Source organism: Zingiber officinale, chromosome 5A, assembly GCF_018446385.1.
Source record: "Zingiber officinale cultivar Zhangliang chromosome 5A, Zo_v1.1, whole genome shotgun sequence".
In the NCBI taxonomy this organism is placed as follows: domain Eukaryota; kingdom Viridiplantae; phylum Streptophyta; class Magnoliopsida; order Zingiberales; family Zingiberaceae; genus Zingiber; species Zingiber officinale.
Window position 1 is genome coordinate 45,621,640 of NC_055994.1, and position 17,460 is coordinate 45,639,099.

The 17,460-nt window shown below is 34.1% G+C and overlaps 1 protein-coding gene across 9 annotated transcripts in view; it reads left to right on the forward strand.

The window, feature by feature from the left end:
- The window catches only part of LOC121980469 (AP-1 complex subunit gamma-2-like), a 143,693-nt gene that overhangs the window by 86,485 nt on the left and 39,748 nt on the right, over nt 1–17,460 (forward strand). For all 9 annotated transcript variants that reach the window (XR_006111544.1, XM_042532523.1, XM_042532526.1 and 6 more), the window contains 7 exons: nt 5,691–5,854; nt 6,462–6,516; nt 7,400–7,522; nt 7,609–7,704; nt 8,257–8,384; nt 13,660–13,764; nt 13,864–14,138. Coding sequence is in view for 8 of the 9 variants with exons in the window: in XM_042532523.1 (XP_042388457.1) it covers nt 5,691–5,854; nt 6,462–6,516; nt 7,400–7,522; nt 7,609–7,704; nt 8,257–8,384; nt 13,660–13,764; nt 13,864–14,138 (946 nt within the window). In the remaining variant the exon portion in view is untranslated. The remainder of the gene's footprint in view (nt 1–5,690; nt 5,855–6,461; nt 6,517–7,399; nt 7,523–7,608; nt 7,705–8,256; nt 8,385–13,659; nt 13,765–13,863; nt 14,139–17,460) is intronic.

The window sequence follows — 17,460 nt, forward strand, 5'->3', positions numbered from 1 at the left end:
GGATCAAAGCATTTGTAACCCTTTTGATTGTTGGGGTATCCTACAAATATACATTTATGTGCTTTTGGATCAAGTTTTGATTTTCTAGGATCAAAATTATGAACAAATGCAACACTTCCAAAAATTTTTAAAGGGATGTTTGTCACTAACCGAGAATCAGGAAAGCATTATGTGAAAACCTGGATTGGAGTTCTAAATGACAAATTTCGGGTTGACATTCGATTAATCAAATAGGTTGTTGTCAGACCTCCTCCCCAAAGATACTTAGAAACCTTAGTTGTAAAACTCAAGGCTCTAGCAACTTCAAGGATATGTTTGTTTTTCCTTTCAACAATCCCATTTTGTTGGGGTGTATAATTACATGAACTTTGGTGCACAATCCCTTTCTCATAAAGAAAATTTCCCAACATATTATTAAAGAATCCCATTCCATTATCACTTCGAAAAATTTTAATCTGAGTTTGAAATTGAGTTTGAACCATGTTATAAAAACTTTTGAACATCATTGCAGCCTCAGATTTTTCTTTTAGCAAAAAAACCCATGTGACCCTAGTATAATCGTTAATGAAAGTAATGTACCATCGTTTCACAGAAACAGTGGTCACCCTAGAAGGACCCCAAATATCACTATGAATCATAGTAAAAGGTGCTGATTTTTTGTATGGTTGAGGTTGAAAAACAGATCGATGATGTTTTGCTAATTCACAGGATTTACATTGAAAAATTGACTGCTCTTTATTAATAAACATCTTGGGAACTAACAACTTTAAATATTGAAAACTAAGATGACCCAATCTATAATGCCATAACAAAATTTCACTATTATTTGGAACAGAAATAGAGCTGAAACAAGTTTTATGGTTTGACCCTTCATTAAAGAGGTAAAGCCCACCATCCTGTTTAGCATCCCCAATCATCTTCCCCGAGGTTAAATCCTGAAATTCACAATGCGAGGAACAAAAATTAGCTCTACAATTATGATCATGGGTGAATTTACTGATGGATAGAAGATTGCAGGAAAGGGTGGGAACATGTAGAACATCTTTCAATGTTATAGATTGAGAAATAGGTACTAGTCCTTTTCCTGCAACAGTAGCAAAGGAACCATATGCAATTTTGATCTTTTGATTCCCTGCACTTGGTGTATAAGAAGAGAAATATTGCGAAATACCAGTCATATGATCAGTAGCACCTGAATCTAAGATCCAGAAGCCATTAGATTTGGTACATGCGAGGGTACCGATGGGAACAATACCTGAATCAGCAAGGGCACATGAAGAATTAGAATTTCCTAAGGATTGAGAAAATAGTTTTTGTAAGTGCTCCATTTGTTCCTTAGTGAAGGGAAAAGATTCTGAGGAAGATTGCCGCTTTGGATCTTAATAGTTCATGAAGGGCACGACTTTCATGTGCTCCCCCTAACTTGTTATCACTGCCCTGTTTCCTCTTCCCATATGCTGGTTTTCCATGCAACTTCCAGCAGTTTTCACGAGTGTGCCACGGTTTTCTACAATAGTCACACCAAGGCCTTTGCTTTCCTTGTCTATTTCCTTCAAATTCTGCACCACGAACTGCAAGAGCGGACCCTTCCATTTCTGGTTTTGATTCAGGAATATTTTTTAGCATCACATATCGTCTTGCTTCTTCCCTACGTACTTCTGAGAAAACTTCTCTTAGAGAGGCAAAGGCTTTCATCCCAGGATACACCCTTGAACCTCATCGAGTTCCTTGTTCAAACTAGCCAGGAACACAAATACCAGGTTTCTTTCTATCTTCTTTTTATAGCGAGCACTATCATTTGGATTTTCCCAATCTTCTTCAAACAAATCCAACTCCTGCCAAACAATCATCATCTCATTATAATAAGATGTTACCTCACAATCTCCTTGCTCCATTTTCCACAGTCGAGTGTTTAATTTGAACAATTGAGAATGATTGTCCAAATTTGAATACGTTTCTCTAACAGCTTCCCACACATCTCGAGCTGTGGGTAGAAATATAATGGCTTTCCAATCACAGGATCCATAGAGTTTATTAACCAAGCAGTGACCATAGAATTTGAGACCGCCATTGCTCGAATCTTGGATCCTTTGTGGTTGGAGGTTTGATTTCACCATTGAGATACCCAAGTTTTCCTTTGCCGTCTATTGCCAATCGTACTATCTGAGACCACTCAAGATATTTTTTTCCATTCAGTTTATGAAGAGTAATCTGGAGAGATTAGTAGAGTTGTCAGGATGAAAACCCGCCATCGGTTGCTTGGGCTTTTGCCTCCAAAGGCATCATCTCACTCCCAGCATCTTGGATGCTGGACCAGAGCCAACCATGGCTGCCTTAAAATTCATCCTTACATCCTATTGCTCTGATATCATGTGGAATTGTCTGAAGAGAAAAAGAACATAACTCTTTTTCATTATTGTATAATTCACAAGGAATCCGACTAAAATAGGAGGATGCAAGAGACATTAGAAAGGAAGATTACAAAATAAAAATCTCTCTCAATCACAGATTTAATTCCTTTCTTTCTATGTCATTTCCTTAATCATATCAAATTAATTCCTTTCCTTTTATGTCATTTCTTTAATCAAATCAAATCAAATCAGATCAGAATATTATTTAATGTTGTCAAATCAAATCAGAATATTTCTTAATACTGTCAACATTAAAAAATATCAAGTTTCTCCTTAATTTTAAAATAAAATTAGGTATTATACAAACCCTAAGGAATAAAGTAAAATATTGAGTTAAATACGAATTTGGCTCTAATAGCAAATTGGTGTAGCAGAAATAACAAATTAATATAGTATAAATTGCTCTCCTATTAAATTAATGTCCTATAAAAAAATGCTCTCATATTAAATAAAAACAACACTAAATAGAATTGATGCAATTCGGGCAGTTACTATCTCACAAAAAGAAATAAATTTAACTTATACTGAGATTAAAAATTCAATTTTATTGACTTGAAAGATGATCAATAAAAATTACCTCTTTTATTGTTGTCAATGCTAACAAACTAGGAAAATATTTAAACACAAATTAGGAAATGCACCAATCTAATTACATTCCTACAAAACTATTTACCTTCTACCTTAAATATCAAAACTACTTAATAACCATGCCTTAAAATAAACAATTTCTATCTTAAAAGCTAATCATCTTAAAGAAAAAATCATGGCAAAGGAAACTCTTTAAAAATCTATAACCTTTAAAACTTAATTTCTTTATTTGCATTATGGCAGGCTGTAAGTTATTTTTCATTGTGGCCTTTGATAAGAGTGATGAAATAATGAAATATTTTATTATTGTTGCTGTGGAAGAGGAATAAGGGATGGATTGTTAGAAAAATAGAAAAAAATTAAACATAATATAAATTCTAACCTTATTAAATATATAATTATAATTAAATTAAATTATTCTATATGCAAATTTGATTTAATTTTAAGTCGATCAAAATAAATTAAAATTAAATTTGCTTATCCTAAATCCTAAATCAGCTTTTAATTAATAATATATATCTATGACAATCATATATAAATAAAAATATTTTTAATTAATATATTTTATATTTAAAAGAAATATAAAATAAAATGAGCAAGACTAAAAAAGATTTGGTTAGCAATAATAAAACAAAATAAAATTTATTAAGTATAGTAGGAGATAGAGCTCAATGGCGTAAAAGGATCCATATAGTTGACCCCACCTAGTGGGATAAGGCTTGATTGTTGTTGTTGTATATTTTATATTTAAATGGATATCGAAACCGTATCGGCATAAAACAATGATAGGCGAAAACCGTAAGTGTATGGTGGTCATTAAGTAATAAAAAGATCGATCCCACATGACGATAAAATCAAGTATCAATCGAATTCACGAAGTAGGTTATCTAGAAAATCCTAGTTCGGAGTTTAATAGAGAAAGAAAACTAGTCGAGCATGCACAAAAAGACAAAGTGCTTTTTACTTTCCTACCTCAATGTTTGTTCATATGCATATGGTCTATCTTGAATTCGATAAACTTTTGAAATTACACTAGCGTGCCTGAACTCGGCACCTTCTTTCAAGGCGACCTTACTAGAGCGACCGCTTTCTGAGTGAGCCTTCTGTCACAATGCCCCGCAGCCCTCTAGGTGTCATCCCTTACTTTGTGACGCCGAGTCGGGGCAAACCTATTAAGCTCCGTGATAGTCAATGGCGTCCTCATGAGGTTTTGGGCTACTTTATTGTCCAATCCCTCATGTCTCGGTTCTTTATGGGTCGGAGATTTGGGTTTACCTTTTGGTCCTTCCCCGTGTCACGTGAGATATGAAGGTGCATGATTAGTGCCACAAACGTGTATGTGCAATAAAGCCGGATCATGAAACAAACATATCATGCAATAGAGAAAGATAAATAGACTTTATAAAAAGTATGTCAACAATTCATCGGGTTGCTCTCTTGTCCTAGAATTTAGAAAACTACTCTATGGAGATGGAGTTACAATTGAAAGACATTGAATTAAACATTCTACAAATCAAAACAGAGAGTAGAAAGAAGAAAACTTAGTCATGATGGTTGCTGTGTCTTTGGAAGGATCTCCAAGTTCCAAGGGTGGACGGATGACTTCGACGACTCCTTAGACGGCGGTACTAGGGTTTCCTGTCATGGGGAAACCCTCCTTGTTTAGGAGCCTTCTTGGGCTTTTTATAGCCCTTTAAACCGACCAAAACAGTTAGAAATTCCATAATAGGGCTCCGTTGTCACACCACGGCCGTACCTAGGAGGCATGGTCGGGCCGTGTTGCGCCAGCGACTAGGTTGGGGGTCGTACATGATAGTGTTATAGCAGCTAGGCCGTGTTCGGTGTTGTAGAGAAAGGCATGGCCGTGCCAGGGGCACGACCTAGTCGTATTGTGCTCTGTGGAGAGAAACATGACCTTGCTTGGGAGGCACGACTTAACATGTAGATTTTGATTGCGGTTGGATGGGGCATGACAGCTTGTGTCAAGTGCTGAAAGCCTTGTTTTCGCTCTTTGGCCGGAGGAATACACCCGTGCCATGAGACAATGTCAGAGTGTGTTCCTTGCTTCAAATCCATGTTCCAAGGCTTTTATGCTCCAATTTCGCTCCAGTTTCACGTTCTGTCAATGAAAAGGTACAAAGGGTAAATCTCTAAATGAAAAGAGTAAAAACAATAAAAAGAAGATGCAAGTATTCAAATGACACAGAATGCATGCAAAATAATACTAAAAGCCATGCATGAAATACATTCATCACATAATCCATTACTAAAAATGTATCGTTTTGGTCATAAACTGAACAATTTGAAATTTTAAACCTTAATTCATATATCACGCTTTCTTTTTATATGAAATGATTGATAAGTGCTACAAAAAGCCTCTCTCATCATCCTTGTTATTATGAGGAAAATAGAGATTTTAGCTATCTTTGGCTCTGATCTGGTGGTGATGGTATTTGTAAAGTAGCTTCACATAAAGTGCATCATTTTTGCATGCTTCATGTTTCCATCTGTATTTGTTAGTTTATATCACTCATGATCTTCCAATTTCCCTTTTCAAATTGGATTCTTGTTTGTTATTCTGTTCCTTGATGGAAATATAACTCTTTGATAATGTTGGTTGCTAATTCTGTTGATGGGTAACTCCTTTATACCATCTTACAGAATGCATCTTGTTGATGTTGTAACTGTCAGGATTCTGATGCTTCAATTAGGAAAAGGGCTCTGGAGCTTGTTTATCTTTTGGTTAATGATATAAACGTAAAACCTTTGACAAAAGAGCTTATTGATTATCTGGAAGTGGTGGATCATGATTTCAAAGGAGACCTTACTGCTAAAATTTGCTCAATTGTTGAAAAGTAAGTGCAAATGCTCGCTTTATGTTATATGTAACTTCAGCCAGATACATGAAAAATCATATATTAAAATTACTATGTGGATGCTTCCAATGGTTGATTGAGTGACTTATGATGTTTAACATAGTTACACATTTTTAGTTGAAGTTTCAGTTGTTAAGATGTTAATTTATTATGATGAAATTTTAAGCAATTGCTTATGATTAGCTTGTATCATTTATCCTTTGAAACCTATTTCTTGGATTCATTTGAAATATCATTTCTATTCCTACAATGCTTTTGGGTTTGTTTCGAATTTGGTTGTTTCTCATATTTCTAACTAGGCCTGTTTTGCTATTCTCTATCAGGTTTACCTAGACTATTAATTAAAAAAAAGCTATTGCAAACTTTGAACAGTTTCAGGACCTCTTTGTCCATAGAATTACTTTTCCATCCCTATTGTTGGAATTCCCCATACATGAAACACAAAATGATAACTGAGAACTTTTAATTTTCAGGATCACTTCACTATGTTCATAACTAGAGCATTCATGTTACACAGTCATGGATTTTTCCTCTTTCTTTTTCATCAATATGTTATATGGAGTCGATTTTTGTTTTGCTTTTATAGGTTTTCCCAAGAAAAGAAATGGTACATAGATCAGATGTTCAAAGTGTTATCTCTGGTATGTGAAGTATTCTTCTGAATTCCTTCTCTTTTCAAAATACTCAATGTTAGTTGGTTTTGTCTGTTTTTTAGAGTATGTTTGGAAGTAAGCCTTAATTTCGAATAGTTCATGGCTCTTTGAAATTCCATCTGGAATTTCCATTGATAAACCATCACTTTTAACTACATTTAGTTACCGAATATGATGGAACCACTAGTGCAATAATTCACTGGATTGTAAACGTGTCCAGCAGAGTCCAGTTCAACCATGTTAAAGTTTCTTTATTAGAAAAATAAATTTAGAAGTTTGAACCATTCTGCAATGCTGCAAATTTTTTACTAAAAAGTTCATTAAGCTTAACAGCATGAGTTTTACTATGGTTAACTAGAAGCGATGTTGTATTTATTAGTTAGGCTAAACATGATCAATTAAACTGATCTCTTTTATCAGTTTTTTAAACATGTCATGGATAATTTAAATCCTTAAAATTGTAAATTAAAAATATGCACAAATAAAATCTTAAATATATTTAAATTTCTCTTTTTATGAATATGTAAATAGTCTTATCTATCCTTGACCTTTGTACTTGAAGTCAGGTACGAGTATCCACATGAATATATTCAGATGTTATATGCATGATTTTTTTTCCCAAATTGAGACAGATGGACTTTGGTAGAAAAAGGTCATAATTTAGGATACGTGTACAAGACCCACTTACATTTTCCAAGACCCAAAACCAGATCTAGTAATCTCTTTAGTTTGGTTCATGCTAGTGCAAGCCTGGGTTATAGAAATAACCTCCACTTGAATCCTACTTTCATTGGCTTTATTTTCTTTATCTATAATCTTTTCCTAAATAACATCGCATCTTCTTTGTTTTCTCTATTTCTCTGATGTCTAGGCAGGGAATTATGTGAAAGACAACGTGTGGCATGCACTTATAGTTGTAATAAGCAATGCACCTGATCTTCAAGGATACTCTGTAAGGTCTTTATACAAGGCATTCTACACATCACCCGAACAGGTAAATGCTTTATGTTGATATTTATACTTTATAATATTACTTCTTTATGAAGAAAATATTACAGTTGTAATGAATTAATTGTCTAGGTAAGTTTAGTGCGTGTAACAGTGTGGTGCATTGGCGAATATGGTGAGATGCTGGTTAACAATATTGGGGTGTTGGAAGTTGAAGAGCCAATGACAGTATGTGCATAGATTTCTGTTTAGTTATTTACTAGCAGTCACGCTGATACTTCTATTACTTTCCTTTTAATTGTCAACTTGCTGCTTAGTTTCATTTTCTAAAACATGTTAGGTTGTGATGGCACTTCTTTTTCAACCAATAGACAACTACATTTTTTCATAATTTCTTTTCTCTTATGTTATTTTGGTTGTGTTTATACTTTGAGGTTTTGAAATATGATTCTTTGCATTACTTTTCTGGTTATTCTTAAATCCATGTTGTTCATTGACATTAAAATATTGAGCCTCAATAACTTCGACTAGTTGTGTAGATATTTCGAGTATAATTTTGTATATCTATACAGTTCATTCATCAATAAAATACTTTTTTTTTTGTTTTCTTGCATATATTATTCATGAATATTCACTGCTTTTTTATCTCCTGCACCTCTCATAAATATGTTGTACTTTATAATGATCATCTAAAAGAGAGAAGGATTTGCAACATCTATATTTTCATGACAATTTTTTGTATTCTGTTAATCCTTCTACCCACTTGATAAATTGTTGCAGGTGACTGAATCTGATGCTGTGGATGTTTTGGAGGCTCGTTTAATTAGTCATTCATCAGACACTGCAACTCGATCGATGTCCTTGATTGCTCTTTTGAAGCTGTCTTCCCGTTTTCCACCGACCTCAGGGTATGCTATTCATTTGATGATTTGTATCCTTTCCATTTTTCATTTTTACAAAATTGAATGAGGTGCTTTTGACCAGCCCGGTTGAAATTTGTGTGGCCACATCAGCCGCCAGGTAGTTATGCTGAAAAATATATTTGAATGTTTATATTCTATTATAATAAATTTGAGTTTATACCAAGCTTTAAAATTTCGACCGGTACCGAAGTTTCAGTCTAGACCAGAACGATATGGTTTCGGTACCGTGCTGTCAATAGGATTTCGGTAATTTTTTTTATTTACATATAGTAATTATTAAATAAATATATTTATTGTGTATAATTTAAAAATCAGTTATATATTGATTTTATATAAGTTCTCTATTATTGAACAACTTAATATTGTTAGAAAAAATAATTAAATATAATTTTTTTAAAGAAAATTGATCTATCAATGACTCAAATTAAAATTGATACATTATAATATGTTACCTTAATAATATCAAAAGCAGTGACGTGAATTAGATGGGGCCGGATCCTCTTGGACCGCTTTTTGCGGTCCAGGGGATGGTCCCTTTGCATGCATTGATGGGATGGATGACCCCCACTTATAAAAGAGGTGGGGATCATTCATCCCCACCAATGTATGTAAAGGGACCATCCCCTGGACCGCAAAAAGCGGTCCAGAGGATCCGGCCCCATCTAATTCACGTCACTGCTTTTGGTATTATTAAGGTAACATATTATAATGTATCAATTTTAATTTGAGTCATTGATAGATCAATTTTCTTAAAAAAAATAGGCGGGGATCATTCATCCCCACCAATACATGTAAAGGGACCATCTCCTGGACCGGCGGTCCAGAGGATCTGCTCTTGAATTAGATGGAAGCATTGATTCTCGTAATATTCTACTTAGGTCAACTCTATAGTTCTTCAACACTTAGATTAAATAATCGTAATTATATAAATTAATACAAAGATGCTATTTTATATATAATAATTATATAAATTAACTATTTATTTATTTAATTAATTGTTAATTTAAATAATATATATTTAAAATAGTAAAAAATATCAAAATATCAATTACACATTAAAACAGTAAAAATAAAAAAAAAAGTAAGAAAAAAAAATATCAGAATATAAATTTGATGTATTAGAATTTTTTAGAATTTTTAAATAAAATTTAAAATAGTAAAAACAATTTTAGAATATCAATTAATAAAATTAATATTTTTAAAAATTTTAAATTATTTTTTTATATATTTTATTGGGATAATTTAATTAAGGTTTATCAAAGTCTTTTCGAAATATCTCACTTAGTTGGGAATTGTTTGAATTAAATAAATCTCAATTTTAATTTTGTATAGTGATATCACTAGCGACATCACCCCCGGAGGCCTCCGGTGACGGTACCCCACAAGTACGCTTCCGGTGCCACTGGAGGCACGCGCGTGACGCACGGCTGACGCACATGAAATTAGGTGCTTTTTGTGCCGATTTCGCTCCCCAAGTGGAACGAAAAATTGTTTGTGTTGCCCGGCACGGAACGGTATTTCAATCATTGGTTTATACAAGATTCTGAGTCTAAGAATCTTCTAATTATAATTATGACCTGTTATGACTTTGATAGTCATCTTTGTATCTGATTTGTTCACTACACTCCTTTTCCTTTCTTTATTGTAAGAGTGCAAGTATTTCAAACTTATATTTAAATGAAAGAACACAATCCACTTCTTCATTACCTGAGTAGTTGTTTGATGATTGTTTCCACGTATCACGAAGTAATTTTTCTTATTGCTTAGATTTTTTTTTCTACTTTTTAAAATAAGACTGTGACACTTCTATCCTCTTTTGAGTGTCTTATTATTTGCATTGTTCATGTTTGTAAATAGATACTGTAGACCTTGTTACAACAACCTTTATCCCATTAAGTGGTGGGCTAATATGATCGTCCGATGCCATTGGGCTCGATTTCCTACTGTATCTTAATTTTATCTTGTTTTATCATTGCTAATATTTCTTTTCCTCAATTAATGTGGATATTTGTCATGGTTTCATATCATCTAAATGAATATTGATTGGTGCCAAAGTATATGCCCATACTATCTTAAATGTGTTTTTTTCCATCATTGTATGCACATCCACTAATATTGTCATTTCTATGATTCACATATTTTGCTCATATGTTTTGCTCATAGTTCCAACATTCAGCTCTATATAATATAACAGGATTAGTTATTGTTTTGTAAATTTTCTCTTTAAGCTTTAGATGTATTTTACGATTACAAAGAACACTTGACTCCTACATTTCAACCATTGTTTGTATCCTATGTAAAATATCTATCAACCTCTTCATCCTTTTGCAAATAGGATCCTACATACTCAAAAACTTTCAATACTTATCAATTCCTTACTACATCTATTACTACTATACTTAAATTTCATATATTTTGTCTTTACTAATTCTAAAACTTTTTACTTCCATTGATTCTGTCAAAATTCGAGTTTAACATTTATTTTTTCACATGTCTAATTGGCCAACATAATGGACTTGGAGTTGAGAATATATCTTGTTACTTTCTATAAATTATCTCAGATGTTGATACATGTAGCAATATGACTTATTTTTAACAAAATAAATTTATCAACAACAGTTGGTTTGCAAAATCTTATGCATCCCCCCTCCACCTAAAGATTTCATAATTGCCATAACTCCTAAGAAGACTAGATTGATTAGGAATAAACTATAATGACTAGGGTGATTAAGATGATTGCGAATCAATCCAAAATGGTGATGGGGTAACCAAAAGAGTAGAAGACAATGCAAATATATTCATTCAACTAGTACAATCTACAAGACTCATGCTCTACTATGCCAAACACTTTGTCCTTGAATCATGAATAAAAAAGGTGTCATCAAACTAATTTATGGTAAGCTCAGTGCAGATTGGATATATAAAATATAAAGGATACGGATAACTGTAGTGAAGGAAGAAGATCCGTAGCGTACTTAATCTTAAGTGAGACTAACTGGAAATTTTGACATTACTTGTACATGTTGGTTGTGCAAGAGCATAGAAAGAGTAGATATTACTATAAATGTCCTCAGATGCTCCCTAATCTAGAATCCAAGAGGATGGTCTATAAACTAGTAGATGAACTTCCATGAGCTAAAAAGTTGCTAAAATGAAACTTTAGCTACTAACTTATTATTTGAGGAAACAGTAATACTCGTTAGCAGGAACTATAATAGAGGAACTAGACTAAGATGATCAACCATCTGGGGAAGTGGTGTCTAATATATGGACACAATGACTAGGTGGATAGCCATGGCGAGAGTAGGATACATTCCTGACATGCCCATGTTTCCTACAATGAGAATACTTGGGCTTTTCCTTTTTTTTTTCCACTAGCATGACCATCATGGACCTTATGGATGACCTCCTTAACCATTCATGGGCTTCTAGATGACATCAAAACTACTAGGGTGGTTTATCCATCATAAGGCAATGGCTGGTGGAGCTATGTCGGAAGCTCATAGCATGTACATGTAAAATAAAGTTGGAATGGAAGAGCCTCACATGATTTGAGTCTTTAGTCTCACCAACTCAAGATGAACAAAGCAAATAGGAGTTTTATCTAAGAAATCTTGCATAACTCCAACATCTGAAGTTTTATGAGAGAAACCTTCGAAAACTATTGCAAAAGTTTATGGCTAATGTGAGTGGCAATCTCATTGTTTGATTGACTTAATTGGAAGAGATTCCTAATCATGATATAGATTATAGGCTTAAGAAATGCCACTTGTGTATACCTGTATACAGGCCACTAGCTTGTGCCCAAGTCTTCTAGCAATAGAAAAAAAAAGTTGAAGGATTAATGGACTGCCAAAGGACTACAATTAATTGATAATCATTCCTCTACCATGTGGCTTGATAAGTTAGGAATCTTGGTAGCTTAATTAGTGAGTGAGGTGTTTCAATTGACCTTGGCCGGTTGACTAAAATCTAATTGTTGTGATCCACAAAACATACTTTTTCTTTTTCATGTTTGTGTGATAATCATCATGGAGCTAGCATGGCTAAAAGAATAGTGTTGGGAGTTATTGGCGATGTAGTTGAAGAATTATACATTTTAGATTTAGGGAAGTTATGGACATGATTTAAAATTTCATTATGTGCCGGGCGAAACAAGCAAAATTTGTTGTTCTGCGCCGTCGCATGACACTGACATTGCATGTTGTCGTGGGGTCACGGAGGTGTCATGATCCAGATGTCCTCGACTCTCGGAGATCGCCACAATCAATTCTGCGGGTTGCTGCGGGGATGCCTGCGGGCGGTGGGTGCAATGCAGAAACAGAAACCTTAGGTTAATTTTAATCTATATTAATAATTTCAAACAACTCTTTGCCATAATAGGATAATTTAAATAGACATAATCAAAGCCTAATAAAACTATCCCATATATTTTATTTTCAAAAATATATAATAAAATTTTTATTTATTTATTTATATATGATCTCAACTTTTTTCTTTTTCTTAAAAAAGTATTTTGAATTTTTTAATATTTAGATTTTTGAATTTTTTTTAATTAATATATTTTATATTTATAAAAATACCAAAAATCATATCTGGACGACACGATACAGTACTAAAATTATATCGTTCTGTTTATAAATCGAAATTCCGATACGACTAGAGATTTTAAACCATGGTTAAGGACGATTCACCAAACAAGTTTCTAAGGACATTATAACATTTAGATGGCCTGTGGTAGCTACAAAAACTTAACCTAGGAAAGATAAACTTGGTTTAATATGGAGAATAGATCTAATTGCTTACAGGAAGAGTGGATTTGAGTTGGTATCTGATAGAGACATTGACATTTTTATTAAAGGAGATTGTGGGCGATCTTGTTCTTGATTAACCTACTAGTAAATATCTATACTAATCAATATTTTTTTATTAATATATTTTTTATTTAAAAAATACTAAAACCGTATCGGCACGACACAAATCGCTCCGGTTATAAATCGAAACTCTGATATAGCTTGAAATTTAAACCATGATTATCCTAGCTTTAAGAGTTAAGAATGTCATTGAACTTGTATAATATTTCTTCATTGTTTTTTTGCTACATGCCTTTAAAATTCTGTATAAAGTGGAAATCTAATACACCAAATGGTTGTTTTCTAGATTGTACATCTCCTAGGATTCTTTTTTCACTTAGCCTCTCATTTTACCTATTCTTCTATGGAATTCCTGTCAATATATTTGTTCTTCATTAATTATCCAGGAGGGTTAAGGAGATTATAACGGTTCACAAAGGAAGTTTTGTGCTTGAATTGCAACAAAGAGCAATTGAATTCAACTCCATAATACAGAGACATCAAAACATAAAGTAAGCAATTAATTTACTAACTATCATTTCAGAATAATAATATAGTGAGACTTTTTGTTATTGTAATCTATGATTACAAAAGTTATTGTGAATCTGCAGATCTTCTTTGGTTGAGCGAATGCCTGTTCTGGACGAGTCAACTGTTATTGTTAAGAGAGCTGGGCCTTCACAAGCTAGTATTTCAACTGAGAAATCTAATCAACAACCACCTTCTGGAACTTCACTTAAGCTTCCAAATGGTGTTGCAAAACCAGCTGCTGCACCATTGGTTGATTTACTTGATTTGAGTTCTGATGATACTCCTGTTTCTGCTCCAACCTCTAATGATTTTCTGCATGATTTGTTGGGCATTGATTTGACAAACTCATCCTCAGGTTTCAACACTCTGTTCCACTAAGTAATAAACACCTATAAAGTTTAGGATAAGTTTCTGTTTGCATTTGGTTGGACAAATTTATTCTAATTTTCCTACACGTGATAAAGTTTTTTTTGGTCAATTCATATTGCCACCCAACAAAAATCTAGCTTCTTTTGCAGGAAACTAGCTTTAGAGGTGAACTTTATATTCAAAGAAAAAGAATGTGTGCTATAGTTAATGTTTCCTAATATTGTTGAGAACCAAATAAAAATATTTAATGTAGCCAGGAAGGCCATTTGATAATTTTCATTCTGACCATGAAAAATCTTTTCATGAGGTGATTTTCCAAATAGGAAGGCTAGGTGCTGATGATCTCTATCTCAGTAGGAATGTTGGATACATGCATTTGACTTGTCATGCTGGTTTGTTAAAAAGGGTACCAAAGCAGGTCTCTTACATTGGACGGGATGGGCTGGGTGGCACAGGTGTGGGTGATGAGATCAAGAATGGACTAGGTCATTGTTTTAGGCTTACATTAAGTATCATGGACCAATGAGAATGGGATTTATGTCAGGTGCCTAAAGAGGAAAGAATGAGGTTGATTAGATCAGAGGTGAAACATGGCCTAATGGGTGACACCTATCCTACTAGTTAGTTCTGTGTTGGTGTACTTTTAGTTTGTGGTAACATGGTTTGAACTAGCTCATGATTATGGGCCTACAAGTTTTGGGCTTTTGGCTTTTGTAAACAAGATGGAAGCCAAGTGCCTAAAGAGGTAGTGAGGTTCTTTATTTAGATGGAGGTGATACATAACTTAATGGGGGTAAGGGGAGAAACCTAGCTAAGCTAATCTTTTGGGTTGGTCTAGACTTGTAGTTGTAAAAGAGAAAGAGATCGTATATTTCTCATCACAATAATCCATTTACATGTAGGTATTTAGATACATAAGGAGGGAAAGAGGATCCTATAATTATGATATATCTATAATCAAGCTAATCTAAATCAATTATAATCCCTACAATTAAGGGAATCTTCGGAAGTATTCAACACTCCTTAAGCTAGAGCATATGTCAATCATATTTAGTTTGCCACAAAGTTCTGAGAATCGTTTTCCTCTTAATGCTTTAGTGAAGACATCGACAACTTGGTTGGATGACATGAATGGAGTGACAATTTTCTGGCTCATTACACACTCGCGAATAAAATGACAGTCAACCTCAATATGCATAGTTCTCTCATGAAAAATTGGGTTACTTGCAATGTGAATAGCTGCTTGGTTATCACATTACATTGGCAGTGGTTCATTATAGTGAACTCTAATTCTTCAGCCATAACATCTCGGTACTTTGTGAGCCATGGCTCTGTACTCAGCTTCAGGTAGTCGACATAGCAATAGTAGTTTGTTTCTTACTTCGCTATGTTACTAGATTTCCCCTACATAAGTGCAATACCCGGAAGTGGACCGCCTGCCAATCTTAGATCCAACATAGTTGGCATTAGAATAAGCTTCGATCATTAGGTGCCCATTTCTCTTAAATGACAACCCTTTTCCTAAAGATATTTTAATGTACTTAAGAATCCTGATAGTGGCATCCTAGTGAACTTGCTTTGGCTTATCCATAAAACGGTTGACTATTCAAATTGCAAAAGAGATATCAGGTCTCGTTACAATTAAGTAGATGAGTTTCCCAATAAACCATCTATATTTTGCGTTATCCTCAAAGAAGTTTCTTTCATTCCAAACACTTGAATTGATATCCATAGGCGTATCAATCGGCTTCGTTCCAAACAATCCAGTTTGTTTGAGTAAATATGTAGCATACTGCCGTTGGCATAATGAAACTCCAGATTTGTTGTGAGCAATTTCAATTCCCAAGAAATACTTAGGATGCCCCATATCTCTCGTTATAAAGTGTTTTGCAAATACTTCTTAGTTTCGTCTATCCCACATATATTACTATTGGATATTAGGATGTTATCAACATAAATAATAAGAATGATAATTCCATTCGTGCTCTGTAGTACAAACACAGAATGATCTGATTTGCATTGTTTGAAGCCAACAACACTGTTATATACGTAATTTATCAAACCAGGCTCTGGGGCTTTGTTTAAGACCATAAATAGCCTTTTCAAGTTTGCAAACCATAGTAGCATTCTCCCCCTAGCAATATGCCCTGGAGGTTGCTCTATAAATAGTCTCGTGCAAATCTCCATAAAGAAAGGCATTCTTTACATCTAGTTGATAGATTGGCCAAGATTGATTGACAGCCAAGGAGGAACTCTAGTAGAATTCAGGCGAGCAATAGGAGAGAATGTTTCAAAGTAATCAACACCATAAGTATGTAAATTCTTTGGCCACTAGAGGAGGTTTGTATCGATCAATAGTACTGTTAGTTTTAAATTTCAGAGTAAATACCAACGATAGGTAACAATATCAATGTAAGGTGGTGTAGCCACGAACTCCCAAGTACCACGAGAGATAAGAGCAAACATTTCCTCATTCATTGAAGTTTGCCAAGCCAAGTGTTGATAAGTCTTAGAGTAGGAAGTTGGAACTTCTATAGATGATAGAGAAACAACAAAAGCGTGGAATGCAGGACTACGGTAATCAAACGAAATATGATTAGACAAAGGATGAGTTGTGCATGACCGAATACCTTTACGAAGAGCAATAGGTAGATTAATATCGGAGGGGCGAGGAGCATCAGGATCTGCGCAGGAAGAGGAGGTGAGGGACATGAATCTGGTTTTGGCCGAGCACGCCTCATGTACACTTGCAATGGTTTAGGAGATGGAGCATCTGTAGTGGGAGACATGGATGTTGGGATAGGTAATGGAGGAGATGCTAATGTATCAGATTACTGAGCCAAAAGGGGAAAAGTATGGTTTTGACTCAAAAACGTAATATCAACACAAGTGTAACTTGATTTTGTGAGTGTGTCAAGACAATGATATCCTTTTTGTATATGAGAATATCCAAGCATGATGCACTTAATAGAGCGAGAAGACAATTTATCCAAGCTGGGAGTAAAATCATGAACAAAACAAACACAACCAAATATGTGAGGAAGCACAGAGAAAATAGGTTTGTCAGGATGAAGATATGAAAATGGGATATCTCCATGTAACACAGTAGATAACATCCTATTTATGAGGAAACATGTTGTGAGAATAGCTTCATCCTACAAATACTTAGGGACATGCATGTGACAAAGAAGTGTACGAGTTACGTCTAAAATATGATACTATTTGCATTCAACAACTCCATTTTGTTAGGAAGTGTATGTGCAAAACGTTTGATGAATTATGTCATCAGAATTACAGAATATAGACTC